This window comes from Phalaenopsis equestris, unplaced genomic scaffold (genome assembly GCF_001263595.1).
Source record: "Phalaenopsis equestris unplaced genomic scaffold, ASM126359v1 Scaffold000002, whole genome shotgun sequence".
Lineage (NCBI taxonomy): Eukaryota > Viridiplantae > Streptophyta > Magnoliopsida > Asparagales > Orchidaceae > Phalaenopsis > Phalaenopsis equestris.
In genome coordinates, this window is record NW_018164444.1 from 52,447,703 (window position 1) to 52,467,179 (window position 19,477).

General features: G+C 33.6%; 1 protein-coding gene across 2 annotated transcripts in view; it reads right to left on the minus strand.

Annotated features, from left to right (window-relative positions):
- The window catches only part of LOC110039368 (UDP-N-acetylmuramate--L-alanine ligase-like), a 109,790-nt gene that overhangs the window by 58,525 nt on the left and 31,788 nt on the right, over window positions 1–19,477 (minus strand). For both annotated transcript variants that reach the window (XM_020744402.1, XM_020744401.1), the window contains 2 exons: window positions 16,875–17,080; window positions 12,461–12,531 (listed from right to left, as the gene is read on the minus strand). In XM_020744402.1, coding sequence (XP_020600061.1) covers window positions 12,461–12,531; window positions 16,875–17,080 — 277 coding nt within the window. The remainder of the gene's footprint in view (window positions 1–12,460; window positions 12,532–16,874; window positions 17,081–19,477) is intronic.

Below are 19,477 nucleotides of genomic sequence, written 5' to 3' on the forward strand. Positions count from 1 at the left end.
ATAATCTAATTGAGCTAGAGCATACATGGAGTCAAACATATATTTTTAAAATAAAAAAATTACTGAAATTTAAAAATAATTACTCACTTATATTGCCACATTAAATACTTAATCTTCAATAACTAGTTAGACGTCACGATAAAATTTACAACGATATTAAAAACTTACGGAACATAATAGCAAACTTTCAAAATCAAGCTAGTTTCAATTAATCAAATTATTCTTCTTAAGTTACCAAAGAATTAATTTACCTGAATTTGAAGGAGCAGCCCTTCTTTGAGTTTCCACATACCCACCGTCTCGAATAAGTCTGAAATCTATAAAAATTTTAGGATTTCAGGATATCTTGGATTATAAAGTAAAGTATAGAATTGGTCAAATCATACCTCAATTGGGCTTCACGACACAACCCAACATTACCGATACCAACAAATCTTCCTCTCTTCTTTTTATCACTTCAATCATTTCTATCATCGTTAATTTCTCTCTTAAGACCATTACGGAAGTTCACAAACCATTTCGTCGCTTTCGATACAACCTCATTTCTGCTACAGCAACCAGAAATGAAAAAGATGCACGATTCGTAGTAAGTCTCAAAAACTGAAGTAAGAGGAAAAAAAAGAGTATCTCAATTAGAAAGAGTGTTTCTTACTTACCAAATCCTCAATGGAGCCCGAAATTGCCGCTTGCAGCACGCTGCGGGTTGTAGATGTGTTGATATCGTGTAGGTGCTACAGTGTCAAGGTAGTAACCTTCTCGCGGGAGTCTTCAATCGAGCGCAGTCGAGAACAGGGAGAGGGGAAGGAAGAAAGTAGAAGTAAAGTCAGTTCTTTGACTGAAACTAATGCTAAGTATCACATGGAAGTCAGTTGAGAACACTGAGATACGGGAGATTAAAGAATAATTATGATTAATTAATTTAAGCAAACATATATCTTTCAATTTATTCATAATTTATATATATATATATATATATCTATATATATATATATTATTTTATATCAAATTGATCGATTTGGCGCGGTAAATTTTATAAAATTGATTTGATTGAAATCAAAGAAATAGAATTTTGGGTTATATTTTAAGTCATCAAAAGTTTTTAAAATTTAAAAAGACCCAGTTATTACAATAGGAAAGTATCGAGAGGGCATATGAATGTAGAGAAGAGATCTTTCGACGTAAGTAAATGCAAGAAAATAATATTTGGGGTTAAATTAAGATCTCAATTATGAATTTCATGAATTTTTAAGGAAATACAAATTCCAAGTTATTTACACTTAGCGGCGAGCTTGAGAATACTCGTCGTAGGGCTACAATATCTATTCATGTGAAATAATCATGTGTTAACCTTTAAAAAATAACTCTATGTAGGTTTTCATGTGCTTATATTTAGGTGTAAGTGAGCCAGACTAACTCATGAGCCGGCTCGAGCTCGACTATAAGTGGCTCGTGAACTGAGCTCGATGAGCTAACAAGCCAAGCTCAAGCGAGCCTTAACTCAACTCGTTAGCTCCTGCGCCAACTCGTTAAAAAATAATTAATAAAAATTATTTAAAATACATTAAAATAAACATTATTCTTTAAATTACTAAAAATATTTAAAAAAAATACTTTACATTTTTATATCAAATGATGTCTTATTAATTATCTCAAAAATACTGAATATATTTGTCATTTCATCATAACACTAGCTTAAATTTATATTTTGTTCTCTATTTTATATTAAACAAGTCGGCTCGTGAGCTAGCTCGAACTCGTAGAATGAAGCTTGACCTAAAACTCGATTAATTAATCGATTCGACTCGACTCTTTTACACTTCTACTTGGTTTGATGCAATTACATTTAAAATTTTCTGCATATTGTAGATGAATTCCAACTTACTTCGTTTGAATGCAAACTTGATTTGTCCTTAACGATACCTATGATTTTACTATACTATGAATTTGATGAATATGTTTATGAAATCATTACATCTAAGTAATTATTCATTATAATTCATGAATAAGATATATGAAATACATACAATAAATGTTTGATACAAGAATTATGATTTATAAGAAAATCATAAGTGAAATTATAGGTAGTCTATTACGTGACTGGTTTCAAACACGGATGTTAAGGAGCGATGAGATTTCTAACTCCTGGTATTCAAACGGGGACGAAACCCCGGGAACCGTTAGAATCAAATGGAGATCGAATGTAAGAAACCGTTAGTACCAAAGAGGGCTATTGATAACTGTTATGTTGGAAGAAGCTCAACCTTTATCAATAATTAATGTAACATTTAGGATGGGTAATAATCAAATGACATGACATAAGATGAAAATAATTGTGCATATACCACCCACTGCAGCTACAGATCTAGTTGTGCATATATCACCCACTGTTATTGAAGAAGACTCACTTACACGTCAAAACACACGAGAGTCCTCCTTTGATCCAATAACAGATCAGCCGGTACAACATGTTGTTGTTTCTAACGTTCAACAATCTGCACAACTTCAGCACACATTAGACCAAGATCAGGTGAGTCAATCTTCAGATGAAGAATGACAGCTCTATTCCAGGAGGAAGAAGCAGAATGGAGGTCGACTCCAGCTCGAAAACATATTGGATGATACATTGGCTACTACTGGCAATGGCAATCATCTCAACAACTTATTAGCTTGCTCCTTTCCTAAAACCAGAGGCAGAGGCAAATCCAAATTGGGTGCTCTCTAGCCACCTGATACTTTGTATTTCAACAGTATTAGGCTTTTTTCTTTTTGTCTCTAATGTGTTTTTCAGTATTTTCTAGTTTTAGAACCCCTTTTGGTTTTGGTGTTGGCAGGGAGCCATGTTTTCGGCCTTCCAACACATTGTATCAGTATCTTACTTTTTAGTTAATATATTAGCCTTTTTGGGCTTTCATTAAAAAAAATAATAAAATTTAAAATAATTGAAGCATACATAAATTACAAGCAACATTTCTATGATTATCATGGTATGCTTATGAAATACATGTTTTATACATCAGTTATGATTTCCTGCATTACATATCTATTCTTTTATATACTTCATATGATCATAAGAAGTTGTGACGTGTTGTGGACATAGACATGAGCAAACATGTGGTCATGCATGTTTTTTTCTGTCTATAAAATATTTCTTTAGACTTTATTATTTCGTTAAGATTATTGTAGCTCACACTATGTTATTGACTTTCAGGTAAGAGTAAGGAGTACCACGGTGAGTAGTGAAGTGTAAAGTGTACAACTTATATATTATATAATTTTAGGAGATTGTAAAGACTTTTGGGATACACACTTTTATTATGTTGGATTTAATATCTCTACATAGAAATATATGTTTAGTGATATGATTTTTACGCTTTCAAGTATATGAATATGAAATGAAATGAAATTTATTATATACATTTGTGGTGATTTAGTTAAGCTAGTTCATCACCTATTAAGTCCTAATGTTGCAAGACAGGATGAGTGCTTGTGAGAATTTAGTCTGGCTGAATCTTCTACCTCTATCACACCGTAGTTGAACCTAAAAAGAAGAATCAGTTGGAGTTTGAAACCTTTCGAGTTGTTATTGTGCTTTAACGTCGAAGTCCCAAATTTCTGCTTAAGAATTTTGCTATTAAATAGAATATATGTGTGATAATCTTTAAATGGCAATATTTTTCTCTTTAGTTAACCAATATCTTGAATATTCAATTAGAAAGACTTAGAGATTTGCAAACCTTAATGAGTTAAGTTAGAAAGATAAAGTTCTACCACAGCACAAGTCTATGACTCGAGTGACTCAAAGAACTCGGACTCAATATGCCCAAGTATGGTCGAGTCAATGATAACTCGCTTCACTCAATAAGCCATAAAAATGACTGTAGTAAAAGAGCAAACTCTTCTTACTCAACAAGCCATAAAAAAGGATCAAAAGACCCCTTGAACTCCTCTGTTGTCCCAATTTCATAAAATTAATAGTATTATAATATATATATATATATATACATACATATATAAATATATATATATATATATTGAAAGCTCAAAGGCTAATATATTAAATAAAAAGTAGGGTACAGATAGATTTTATGGGAGATCCCAAAAATGGCACCCAGTGCAACCTAAAACCACTATATCAAATGATTTCAAAAAAGAGAAAATACAGCCAATACATAAGAGATCTAAAAAATAAAAACTAAAAAGTGTCAAAATAGGAGTATCAGGTAGCTGGAGAGCGACCCAAATTTGTCTTGTCTCTGTCTCTAGTTTTAGGGAAGAAGCCAGCTAGTAAATTGGTCAGATGAGTGTCATTGTCAGTAGTAACTAATGTATCATCCAATAAATTCCCTAGCCCGAGTCGTCCTCCATTCTTCTTCTTCTTCCTCGTGTAGACCTGTCATTCCTCATCCGATGATTGACTCACCTGATCAGTATAATGGTCTGAAGTGTGCAAAATATGTATAGGTTGTTGAACATTAGAGGCAACTGCTTATTGTACCAGCTGATCTTCTTTCGGGCCGAAAGAGCACTCTCGTGTGTCTTGGCATGTAAGTGGGACTTCTTCAATCACGATAGGTGGTATCAACACATTTGGATCTGTACCTGTAGTAAGGTGTTCTTCATCTGGAACTGCGATGTTGGAAAGAGGATCGGATTGCACCTTCTCAGCAATACTGGTAGATGGTTGATTTTTAGCGATATTCGGCCTTAGATGGATGCAAGTGATAGCAAATATTAGAATTGTAGTCAAACATACTACAATGAGAGCAATAAAGAGGATGTGGTTCTATTTCAACATTTTGTCAATGCCTGTTGTGAATAGTGTCAATCCATATCTCATCCGGAGTTGGTTGAGTGATATCTCTCTCAACTAAAACGCAAGCCACAGAGGGTCTGGTGACAGCGAGTGTAGGACTATCCACCTTGAGAGACCTACCGTAAGCAGTTGCTAAAGAGTAGAGGATTTCCATGTTAAACAAATGTAATTTTAATCCTAAAAACTTTATCCAAACTGGAATGATAAGGGATTGCGCTTTTGGATCAAAACCGACAGCCCACTTCAGAATTTTCATAAAACGATTTTCAATCTTGATAGCTTTTTGAGAGAAAATGCGAGTGTAATCAACATCATGAGACATCATGTAATCAACATCATGAGATAGCTGAATAAGTATATGTCGACCGTCAAGTAGGCCAATGTGTCAACTGCCCAATAGTTTCATAGCATCAAACTCGTTCCTAATAACCTTCAGTTTTTTGTGACCATAAAGTAATTTCCCCACAAGGGCAAAATGCCAAGAGGACGAGAGAGTATCAGTTTCATCCTCTGTGAAAATAAGTGCAAGCTTCCATTTTTTTTTCAAGCTTTTTAATAAAAGTGTGATCACCTCCACCTTCAAGAGCCTCGTGGAACGATTGTGGAACATTACAGGACTTACCGATAGAAAAACCAGGCTCTGAACCTGTAGGAGGGGCAAGTGCAGAAATGGGCAAGTCGCCGGCAAGGGCTTTGCATAGGAACGGAGCGTCAAGGCCATCTCCCTGACAAGATGATCACGGTCAGGAGAAACAGTTTGGCGGGCTGCAAGTTCATCTGGAGCGAACGATGAGACAACCGCAAGAAAAGATGTCATCGGCTACGGGAGATGATTGCGAGAGAAAGCGTCGTCGTCAATGGAATCAGACGACGACGGAAGTAGCGATCCTTGTCGACAATGGAGAAAATTGGGAGCGCTCAACTTCAACAGGAGAAACAGGGAGCTGCAGCTATGTGAACATCATCGTGGGAGACGCTGAAGAGAAGCGAAGAAGCCGATGAAATCACTGTCAGGAATCTTCATAGGGTGAAACCCTAGCAGAGCGTGCCGCTGCCAACGTCGTTCGATGATATATATATATATATACTGTCACCAGACTCTCTGTGGCTCGTGTGTTAATTGAGAGGGATATCACTCAACCTGTTCCGGATAAGGTGTGGATTGGAACCACTCACAATGGGTATTGGCAAAAGGTTGAGATCGAATCACACCCTCTTTATTGTTCTCATTGTATTATGTTTGGTCACAGCTCTACTATTTGTTATCGTTTGCATACTCATCTAAAGTCGAATATCACTAAAGAACAACCACCTATTATCCCTGTTGAGAAGATGCAAGTCAATCATCTTCCCAGCACCGCAATTCCTAAAGAAGAACAACATACTACAGCTACAGATCCAGTTGTACTTATACCACCCACTGTTATTAAAGAAGACTCACTTACATGCCAAGACACACAAAAGTGCTCCTTTGATCCAATAGCATACTTTAGTAACTTGTTAGCTGGCTTCGCTCCTAGAACCAGAGGCAGAGGCAGGACCAAGCTGGCTCGTCCCTAGCAACTTATTTTCTGCGAGTTTTGAATATTAGAGTTTTATCTTTGTTTTATCCTTTTTAGGATGTTAGTATTTGTGTATCGTATGGGCAGGGCGTCTTTATTGGGTGCTCTCATATAACATTTATGTACCTTTTCGATTTCAATAAAATTAGCCCTTATTAGCCCTTAGGCTTTATATATATATATATATATATATATATATATATGGAAAATATATTCATGTCTTCGTCTTCGATGGCGAACCCTAGCTAGTTTCGCTCGCTCGTTTCAATCCTTTACGTCTTCATCTTCAGCTCTGGCTAGCGGAGGATTTCGCACCGTCGACAGCTGCATCGTCGAAGCGTTGGCGTTGTCGCATCGTCAAGGCGTCGTCGTCGCATCGCCTTATGCATGGTCGAGCCTTCGTACTGCATTTCTTAGTGGTCAATCGACTGCTCAGCCACAATTTCACTCCTCGCGCACGGGTTGTGTCAATTTGCTGCAGTGCTTGTGTGAAGCACCCTAATGGCCTCAGGGTTTTCCTACGCTGCCGCCGTCGCCGGTGATAATCCCGTCAAACCCTCTTATGCTACAGTGGTCCATAAACACAACTCCTCATTCCACCTCGCAGATAGTCCGACACTCGCAGATTTACCATGATTCTATTGCTGGAAATGGCGATTGCAATCTCATCAAAAAAATAGAGAAAAAGGTGGGCAAACCAGCAATATTCTTCTCTGACGCTGAAATTTCAACTCGTGCAAGAAAATACAAATTTACACTAGTTGGAAAGTTCCAATTAGATTGCCCTAAGATGAAGATCATCATGAAGGTTTTTGAAGATTTCAAACTGGCTGAGGATTAAGGGATTGGCAGGTGAGTCATTTCGACGGAAGGCATGTTATGATACAGCTGAGCATAGAAGAAGATTACATGAGGATTTTCTTAAAGAAATTCATCACAATCGAAGGCAAACATAAGAAATTGCTCAAATAAACCCCTAATTTTGATCCCAGTCAATAACCCCCAATTGCACCTATTTGGTTCTCATTACCTGAACTTAAGCTTCAATTCTTTGACTTACCTATCTTATATGCAATTGAGACTATCGTTGAAAGACATTTACAGGTAGACTTACCAACAGTTCATTTCACAGTTCATTTCTCAAACTCAAGACCCTCTATTGCAAGGATTTTGATTGAACGAGATATTACACTACCAGATGTAGAAGAATTCTAGTTTGGATCTGCTCACAATGGTTATTGACAAAAAATTATTAAGGAACAAAAACTTTATTACTGCAAGCATTGCAAGATGTTTGGACACCAGCAGGAGAAATGTTTCAAATTGCACCCACAGTTAAGAACTAATAGTCAAAAGCAGGAACACACTATTAGTGTACCACATGTGTCTGAACGCGCTACCAGCAAACCTGATGACAGCCAGCCTGAGGAGGGAATCACCACAAGCAGAAGTTGGTATCTGTCCCTAGGAACCCTTCTCCTGACCATACTACAACGGATAATGTTCGAACCGAAAATTAGGATAGTCCCGCGGCTCCTATTCAGGAAGCATCAGGTGCAGAGGTAGCAATTCACACTTCACATACATTGGAACCTATCGCGGTGGCAACGACTGTTTTTCCTTCTACTGCGGTTCTAACATCAAATCAGATCGAGGATCACATGAGCCAGCCTTCAGATGATGAATGACAGGTTTACACTTCCCGGCGGAAGAAGAATGTTAGGAGCACACTCCAACTTGGAAACTTAAAGGATGATACTTTAGTTACTTCTGACAATGACACAACTCTTCAAAGATTGTTATCTGGCTTCGCTCCTAAAACTAGAGGAAAAGGCAGGACTAAACTTGTTCGTCCCTAGCTACTTGTTTTCTGCATGTTTTATTTTTTATTGAGTCTATCTGTATCTTTTTGTTGGGGTATTATTGTACTTGTATCGTATGGGCAGGATGTCTCTTTTGGGCTCTCTCATACAACTTTTTTGTATCATTTCTATTTCAATAAAATTAGCCCTTGGGCTTTTCAAAAAAAAAAAAAATATATATATATATATATATAATTAAATAAAAAAAAGAAAAAGAGGAAATTTTGTATTGAAGTTCGTCGTATCATCGATTTCTTCATGTTGTCGTCGTCGCTTCACGCTCGAAGTTACAAAAATTGAAGAAATTATAAGCACTCGTTCAGTATATATTAACTCGACAAGGAAATTATAGTCGTGACACTTTTATTCAAGTTAATTGAACAACCACACACGCTCTATAGGCCGGTAGATTAGAAGATCTCTTTATGAGCGTAGTATCTCAGAACACTGACCAACGCGCCTTACAGAAATTGGATTGGCCAAACATCACATTGTAGCCACCTAAACGGGGATGATGCTATGACGCTGCCAAAATTTTTAGTGATTTTAGACTTCAAATGCTTCTAAAAAGAAAACTAAATAATTTGGACTTCGAAATGATACAAAAATAGAAATGAAGGCAAACATAAATTGGGAATCAAAAGTCTCAAATCTAATTATATTTAAAAGTGATCAAATAAAAATCTATGTCTAAATGAAAATAAATATTATGTGATATATTTAAGTACATAAATTGAGAATAAACTTAATTGGGGATAAGCTTAGGGGTTGACAAGTTGACCTAATTATGAAATATCATAAATTTGGCCTAAGTAACATAAATGATATTTTCAAAAGCCAAAATAAAAGCTTAACATTTCAATATTGCCACCGAATCCGCAACCTGATTATGCAAGTAGACAGAAGGCGATAAAAGATTTACAATGAAATTATTGCATTCAATCTAAAGTCATGGTATTTAATTAAACATTTAAGTTTTGAATGATTTTTTGATTTATTGGGCTGCCTTGTGTACTAAACAAGGTTGTAAGTTTCACCTAACTAGTCAGATCCTCCTTGTAAGAACTGGAGTTGACAAGTTTGGTAGGGTTCTAATAATCTCTAATTCACATATATAAAATTTATAAGTCCAAATTATCTAATCAAATTCTCCTCCTTATTAAGACCGGAATCGATAGGACTAAGATGCTAAAGATATCAAAATTAACAAATTACTAATGAATCTTAAGCATAAAATTTTTAAATATTCAAATCCCTAATGATATCCATGTTGACGGAAAATATCAAACAGAAGGGTCAACTTCTAAATTAATTTTCAGATCAAATTTTCAAAATAACCAAAACATTAAAATTAAAATCAATTAGCTAAAAACATAAAAAAAGACAAATCAAAACATCCAAGTTAAAATCAATCGCTAAAAACTTACAACAATTTTTATCCACCCTCCGCAACAGTTTATCAAAGGTAACATATTTATGATTGACCTCAGCCCACAAACGGTGAATTACATGTCACTATATTCACACTCAAAGTAATCTCATATCAGTAAAGACGTGGTCCAAGTCCTCTGTCAAAATGATTTTGGTGCTAAATGACACCATTACATACCAGTTACGACAGAGCCCGCTCTAACCAGGTGATTACCGACAACTAACATTATTATATTACGTTCGCGATAGTAGTTTGTATGTTCCCAACGGTTCTCTACCCTTTGAATTGTAAATCATAAGAGTATAGTTGATTGACACAAAGCCTTTTGTTAGCTATGATAGACTTAAATTTATTCTCTTAAACAAAAATTCAGCATAGGTTTATAAGGGTCTCTTGAATGACTCAACCCGTGATTGTTAACAATGATCCTTTAGTTAGTTTGGGTCGACTACCTCCTTGACTAAGTAGATCCCGAGACAACGAAACCATGAGATTTTGATCGGATTCGTCATCATTTCCTCTACCATCCACTTTAAGCTCCAAGTGATAAATTTTACAATTTAAAACATATTCATGTTGATACTATATGTTGATTATTTAGTGTTAATGACTAGACTTAATTGAAAATGCTCTCTTGTTATCAGAAGAGGCAATTAACCATAAGGGTTTGCGCCTATGGGAAACCTCGAACCCCATATCAAAAAAATGCTCATAAAATGATGGTGAAATCTCTGGGTATTGTCCTATCTATAATTCAATCTATCTTCTGAAAATTTGACTCTCAAGTTCTTTCAACAAACAAATGTGAGAATTGAGGGGTGTCAGAATTTTCGAAGCCCCGAAATACTAACAAAAAAAACTTTTGATATAATTAATAGATTATGTTGAACATTGCAACAATTTTTAGTTCCCCCTACCAAAATTTTACATATTACCAAAGGACTAAATCAAGTGAGAATTAGTTGGAGAGTAAAATAATATCCTTAGCCTGATGTGAACTCTTGTTTCTGATCTCCACTATCCAACAGCTCATCTAGGATTCTTAAGTTTATATGATTCTGAAGTTTGCAAGTGTTTTGATAATTTTTGAAGATTTAGAATAGATGATTTCATTAATATGTGGAACCTCAACAGTTCTTTTTAATTTACAGTCAATGTGATCCTTGAGCCAACGTCAAATCACCAAGATAGAGTTTGTTGTGATCTTTAGATGTTGATTTTCAATTTTTTCTTTTATTATTTAGATATTCAACCTTGCTACTAGATGCATGCTTCATTTTATTATTTTTCTTAAATATGAAATGTCTGATGAGTATTAGTAACCTACTACATGCATCATATTCACAAACCCACAGTTCAATTGGAAATAACAAGGAAAGGATCTTGATCAAGTTATGAACTTGCATTTAATTAGTATTCACAATTGTTGTGCTTTTGTTGTTTTGTTTGTGTGTGTTGGTCTTTTTCGGGGGCGGGGTTAATGATATCCTTTTAATTAGAAATTGTGGATTTAAGAATTCATAAAGGTACAATAAACTTATTCTTGTATGAAAATAATAAACAACTAAATTTATTTGTGGATTTGATTTATTTATTTATGGGGCTTGCCAACATAAAATATTCATGATAAATGAAAAAACTTGGGTTCCCTTATTCTAAATACAATAACCAAATACATGTAATGAAGTCATAGCAAATTTATATTAGAGAAAGTTGTGACTAGGTTCTTGGTTTTGGACATACATGACTATGAACTGCAATATGTTGACATCCAGTTTTGTGCTTAACTGAAACACAATTAAATAATGAACAAGCTCATGGTAGAAATTATGTTAAAACAAGTTGTTGAATAACCTCCCAACAAAGATTCCATGCATGTACATGCTGCTCAAAAATCGTTTTAATGGGGTTGCACAATCATTAAGAGTTATATTTTGTAGTTAGAACTATAAGCATTAAATAGATTCTACTGTCTTAACAATATTTCAATCATTTTATCAAAATGCTAAAAATGACCAATCCAAATGATAAGCTTCTAACAAATAACTTCTATAAAACCGATAACTAGTTTTTAAATAAGGCCCAAATGCATAAAAGATTGACTAATAGATGCATGCTGTAATATAAGCATAACAAAATATAAATTGAAATGCAAATATTGTAGATAATTGTATAAAAACAACAAACAAGAAAACAACATAAACACAAAATAATAATAATAAAATAATTCTAAACTTGGCTCATGTGCTAATGGTTTTACTCTTATAACTAATGTGTTTCATCGTACTCATGTTGATCAGTTATAGTTATGTCACATACCTCTCCTTTTAGATGTGCATGACTATTCCATATATTTTTTTCTTATAATGATTACTACCAATCCAAGCAAACCAAAAGGTAAACTAGATGACCATTTATAACTTTTGATAGATCAATTGAAACTATATAAGAAGCCGTGCTTGCCGATAGCATCTCAAATAAACAAAATCTTTTGATGACAGTAACACTCCTATAGATGATTTGATATATTTCAGCATATGACATGTTATCAAGGTGAAGTATTGCTAGGAATTTAGCTACATATATTGCTCAAGATCCATCAAAGGTATTACTACTAAAAATGGTTGCCAAAAATTTTTAATTTTATTGCCATTGAATGTTTCTTGCTGGCGGATTATATATTCAAAACAAATAAGAATGATTTATGTAATAACATTACGAAGAAATCTACTCTCTACTCTCTCATTTTTTCTTAAGGCAATAAGAACCTTTTCTAAGCAAAGTTACATACCGTGTGTACCAGCGATAGCAATCAGATTGTAGTGTTCAGTGATTTTTTGAAGCCAGGAGTCTCTCTTATATCTGTTCTTGACAGAAAAACATATTCGGCCTTTTATTCTGAGTTTGTAAGTGCAAGACAAATTCAACTCCATTAAAAAGGATTATTATAGAGATGCTGGGCGGAACCAATGAAACTAGCAATACAAACCCAAATAACAAGCTGAAAAGAGAATCTGCAATTCACATTACAAGATACCTACACTGATTGAGAAAGCAATACAATCACCAAAATCAGTAAGATTAGGGGTAAAAGATATTAAGAAGAATAAACTAATATCAATAATGTAGGCTTGAAGCATCTCCATAAATTTCAACACCAAATAGAATGATTAAAGTCATGTTGTTAACCATTCAATTTTAACTTTCATCCTTGTACTTTAAACGACTACTTAGAGTTTTATTTCTATCCTTAAAATGTAAAATCCAAATGACATGACCAAATTTTTAGTGCTCCATTGACCTTCATCCAGTCATCTACATCTAAGTGATAGATTTCCATAAGGAAAATGATATATAAGCAATTAATGATATATATCTCAAGCAGCTAGTAAGCCATGCCACCTGGGGAACCTCCTACATGCTCTTAAATCCTAACTAACATTTCCAGTTATGTGCATCTATAACTCCACACAAAGTCATTCCAAATCATCATCCTTATTTGCATCCTATAAAGCTTCATTAGCTTATAATAAAAACATCTGTAGCCATAAATCTTGATATCATCATGAAAACCACTTTAAAAAAAATCAGCCGATTAAATCCAATATAAAAATGAAACAATTGAACCATACCACTTTAAAAAAAATCAGCGCAATATTCATGGTAGAAGAGATAAATTTTAAATATTCCATAACTTGATCAAGGAATAATCCATCCAATGTGAAATAATGATTAGATCCGGTAAAAGGAAGGTTTTCCATTAAGGATTTAATAAAGATCATTTTAGCTGTACACAAATATTCCTAAAGTTCTTGACAAAACTAACTAATGCAACTCTGGAAGAAAATTAAATAATGGATTGCAACAAACAATCTCTCTCTCTCGCCCTTCCCCTTTGTAGTAGTAGTTAACTATGATGTGAGTATACTCTAGTAGAACTAGAATGGTACACCACCACTACTACTATACTACTAGTATAGCATACTTCTAAAGCACAACCATCGCTAATAATATAGTAGTATAGAATACACACTATCATAGACTATCACAATACTATCATAGTATGCTATTAGTGTACTGATATTTTACTTATAAATAATTATATGAATGTTACAAATAAAATTTAACATTTTAAAGTCGGTATGGTTTGAAAATGTTAGTGATTGAGAAGAGGTAAGCAAGCAAACACACTAATAAACACCATGGTATAATATTGCGCAATATGAGGCCCGCCACGATGCTCTTTAAAATGTTTGCAGTGAAGCTTGCGACTCGTTAGTGACAGCATGAGGCTAATGCCTTACATAATGTGAAGCGTGCCTCGACTTAGTTCTGTTGAGGTACACATAATTAGATTTAAGCACATTCATAAAATAAATATAAATAAAATAACCCTAATAAACATTCTTTACTCATAGAATACACAGTTGAGAATGTAAATGAAGTTTGTATTAAAATTTAATAAACATTTTTATTCATTAATTTTGACTAAATTATAAGAATATGAATGAAATTTAAGATGAGAAGGAATAATAGAACATGGATACAATTGAATATGAGGTGAGAGAGAAAAGAAACTTTATACTAATGATTTCAATGAAATCTCATTATCTTGGTCGGCTACAAAAGAAAAACACTAAATTCCTTTTACAAGGACTTTAGAAAACGCATATAGTGTAAAATAGCAATGCATTTGAAATTCATTCCTTAGTTTATTTTCAAAGTATTTTTGATATGCTGAATTTGGGTGAATTCAAATTACATAGCTTTATGTGAGGTGTTTTTATTTTATTTCAAACCAAACAAATAAATATGAAGTTCTGTATTTAGTTTAATTGAACCAAAAAATTACAAAATATTCCAAACAATACATTACTTTTACTTGCATTTCCTTTACAGTGCATTATTTTTTTTTACCAAACCAAGCAATCCTAAGTGATAAGAGTGATGTGGACTTTTGAATTTAGAAATCATAACCTTAGTGGGTAGTGATATTTTTAAATTTGATAAATAACAGTAAGAGTGAGAGAGACTAATTGAATCAAAATTATTTGAATTATTATATTAGTCTTACTTTGATGTTTGTATAATATTCTTATTTTATCATTTGATGTTGGATGTTAATATGTTACTTGTTACTTCGAACAATTTATTACTTTTATCATTTTAAGATGTAAATATTTTATATCTTAATATGATAATATGTTAGGATATTAATATGTTATTTATTTTCATACTTGTCAGTGACGAATGGCACACCATAGCACGAAATTCTCTGCAAAATCATAGCGTGTAGCGCATAACACGACACGTCATTTTAAAAATAGAGCAAAATATTAAAAATTTCAGATACAATTAGAAGAATATTAAATTAATAGATAAAATGACATAATAATAATAATAAATTACAAATAATACTTAAATTTAAGTGCTAAATACCCTAATTAAAATCCAAAATATTATGATTTTTACAGGTTTAATATTTTCATAATCAATTAAACTAGTCATCCAAAGATTTATCATCATCATCATCACCATAAGTTAAATAAACCTTATTTTTTTCATCAACATCATTATAAGCTCATAAAACATAAACTTCATTATCATCCTCATCAGAAGAATAATGCTCACTATCCTGTGAACAAGACAATGTGGTCAAATATGCCCCATATATGTACATATGTATGTATGTGTGGGTGTTATGAAATTTACATACATACCACACAATTCTAATATATTTACATATTCAACAAAAAGTATTATATTCACATATATAACTTTTTATGTCATAATCACATAAAAACATATTCATGACATAATGTGTATTTTGCTTTACATAAATTAGCATTAGTATTTTTAATATGTTATATAAATAACTATTAATTTTTTGGTGTTAGATATGCAAATATATGAGAATGGAATAAGTATTAGGTAAAATTTTCTTCACTTTTTTCATATTAAATCTAAAAAATTAACTTAACATGTGCCATGAGGGGATGTGCCATATGTCATTGCTCATGCATGGCACAAATAGTGCATGCCATTTTGACGTGATAAATCACATGATGCAGATGGAGTTGATGGTGCATTGCAAGACTCCATGCATCAAGGCACGCACCATTTTATGTCATTTGCATTTATGTTTACTGCCAACTTTAACTTAGTATAATCTTTCTACTCTGGTGCAATTTATTGATTTTGGGACTTCTGCGTCAAAATATTTCAAGGCATATGCCTCGACTTATGGATCAAAAATATGACAATATTCGATTATGTACTTGTAAACTTTGATAAGCACAACTATCTATAATTCAAGCTTGTGTTCACTTACTAAACCCCTCAATAGGAATTCCATTAATCAGATTTCTCTATTGTGAAGGTGAAAGCTATAACAACTTCCAACTCTAATCATTCAAGAGAGGCAATAGTGAGCTTTTCCTAGGCTCAAGCTCATTTCTTACACGTGGCCTTTTTCATTAACTCAAGACCATCCATCAAAAACCCCTTTCACAAACAAAGAACAAACCAAACACCAAAACACTAACAAACAAAAATATCATAAAGGGACATTTACATACATACACACAATTCTTATGTATTTACCTATCAAACTCCTAAACAATCATATGAACATCCATAACACTCAAATCTTTAACATCACATCAAAAATACCACAATCAGTTCCTTTTTAAAAGCGAAATGCACATTTCCATGCATAAATGTATGATACAAAGGTGCTACCAGTGTAAATATCAAACTTTAGGTGTTAGATACGTAAATACAAAAGAATTGTGTGTTATGTATATAAATTTCCCTATTATAAATTAGGGATCCAATATTTCATTGCGGCAAACTTTATCATTGCCACCACGATTCATTGAGCACAAATTTTGTAAAATTATAAAAAATAAAAGAAATATAATAATTTTTTAGAACCTAAAATCTGGTATAAGATCTGGCAGCGAACAATTAGGCAAAATTTTGCAGAAACAGTATAATTTCAGCACTAGAACTTATGATTGAATGATAAGGAACAAGGTGCATCACATGGCTCCTAGTTGCAGGTATTGCCTGCCTAGACTACCTTAGACTCAACTAATCCCAAAGAGTTGGTAAATATTTCACAAAAAATAAAAACACACAAAATTGGTCTAAATGAAATAAACTAACACAAACTGACAGAAGAGATGGAAGGAAGTACCAACATTGGGGTTCCCATTGACTCTGCGTGTAAAACCTCCTCATTATCTTTTGGAATAGAGCTTGAGATTATAATTGCATCTGGCGGCTTTCCAGCAGTTTTGTTTTCCAAACAAGCTATCGAATGGCCCAAGTATACATTTACCCCAGCATTATGCAAGTCATCCATGCGGATGTTCCAATTAATATCTGACCCACTTACCTCGAATCCCTGAATAATAAAGATAAAATTTTATTATTGTAAGTGGAAAATAGAAATATATTCACATACAACATTGATAATGCAGCAGTGTTTCAATTTTTATAATCAAGCATTAGGATACTAGGAGATTTGGACTTCAATTCCTTGTATGAATGGATTACCACCTCCATCACAATACAAGAGTATTAGAAGATAATCAAGATGAATCACAAAATCCAACAACCAAGTTTTCAACTGTGTGGTGATCAATATTTGTGAGAACGTTTTCAAATATTCCTTAGATAAAAGTAATGCAAAATTCCTCACTTCAAATTCAAGCCTAACCCTGCTCAATCCCATGTTCAAGTGCAAATTTCAAAGCTTCATCCATGAAATATGATACATGGATAGCAACTCCCAAAACTAGGGAGTTATCTGACTCCAGCTCCCAAAAAATAATCTCTCCATGTAAGCTTTCCATCTCTCCTAGGAGTAAGATTAACCTTTGGTTAGGCTAACCAAACACACCTGCAATAATCATTCACCAAAACCCCAACATCACCATGGGTAAGGGGTATTTCAAGCTCACACACATACACACAAAAAGAAAAAAAAAATGAGAAATAAAAACAAAAAAAAATCTCGCACTTCCATTACCACCAACTTGTTAATAAACCCTTGGACCCACGGGTGCTCAAGGCAGAAAGAGCGACATAAACACAGCCACAACAATACTTAAGGAAATTCTCAATCCACATGAAGCATCAAGTAGCAGTGAGCTCCTTTAAAAAATTTCAGCTAGTGAGAATTTATTTTACTTATAATTATTATTATTAGTCAAAAATAGCGCAAAATACTATTATGTTTTTCTTTGAAGTCTTAATTTCTTTTTGTAAATCATAATGCCACCAAAATATGTCATGGGTCAATTGAGCATTTCTGAATAAATGAAGTAGACTTGTCTACTAGATAGAGCAACTAAAGACCCAATAACTGATAGAACTCATAAACCAAATGCAAAATATGATGCAGAGCATAAGAACCAAAAACAAATATGATAAACCAATTAAACCTTATGTTCTAATACAATTTCATGTCTTAAATACAACTGGCATATCTCTTGAAAAAATTTCTCTACCAAATACACAAGAAGTTGACACAAAACCAAAGAAAATGCTTATAAATAATTTTCTAATTGTTAAACACACTCCCTTATCATGTGTATCACCAACAATGGCAACTATTCCTAATGATCTTATTGCTACTATGAATCATCTAATAGTGTAGAGAATCACAGATACTTCAAGCTAAACCCATTGTGGAGCACAACTACATTTAGCGCATATGACAAATTTTAATTATACTAGGCAGAGACTTGCAGATTGGTTGAATTGATACATCACAAGATTTCAAATTCTAGCATAAATATAATCAACTATGGATGCTATAGAGATTTGAATTTACTTCCTTATTTGAATCGATGGCCATCTCCATCACATGATAACAGCATTCCAAGATCATCGAGATCAAACCAGTCATAAAGCAAGGTCACAAGAATCTAATAATCAAGATAAGTCAAACCATCATCAAATATAGCTAGGATTAAAAAAATGTCTAAATTTCTTACTTCAAATTCAAGCTTGGTCCACCCTCCACATGCCAAGTTTCAATAAGCACGTCAAAGCTTCCTCCAAAAAAAACGGAACATGAATAGCCTCTCCACAACATGTGGAGTGTAGCGGTGATCTCCTTCAATTAGAATTTAAATTTTTTTTTCTTAGCATTAATGTGGCTGCACGAATCTCAAGAAGATCCAACTGATCGCACGAAGAGAGAAGCAAAAGACCGAGCAATCCAGTATCACTCTAGTCGGCCGAATTTTGGGCACCTATACCAATAACGACTTAACCAACACAGGGAATTTGCAAGGACAGCAATTGCCTAACGGGGGCTCCTTTTATATAGATTCATCGACCGAAGGTAGGTTGCTTGTCAGATTATGGTAATGTGTCTTCTGTCTGATGAAATAATCCTTCCAAAGGACAATGAGTATTCACAATGGATCCCCTTGGAAAAAGGCGACCGAATGATAATTCGGTCGGTCAAATGACTTTTAGGCCGACCGAACGAAAGCCACATGACCAAGTCAAACAGTTACAAATACAAAATAATGCTTAGAACAGTTACATATATGGAACGACAATAGCAATTGTGTAAGGTCAAAATATGTCAAATTCAATTACAAATATGTAAAAGTGTAATGATTCATAAATAATTGTAACTTTTCCATTAAAAAAGGGACAATCATGTAATTTATTAGACTCCTTCTATGACTTATAATTAGGAGAGTCATTTCTACAGAACGGAATACTGAATCGATTCCCAGAGAATTAGTGTTATTTGTGACTTATTCTTTATTTCTCCTCT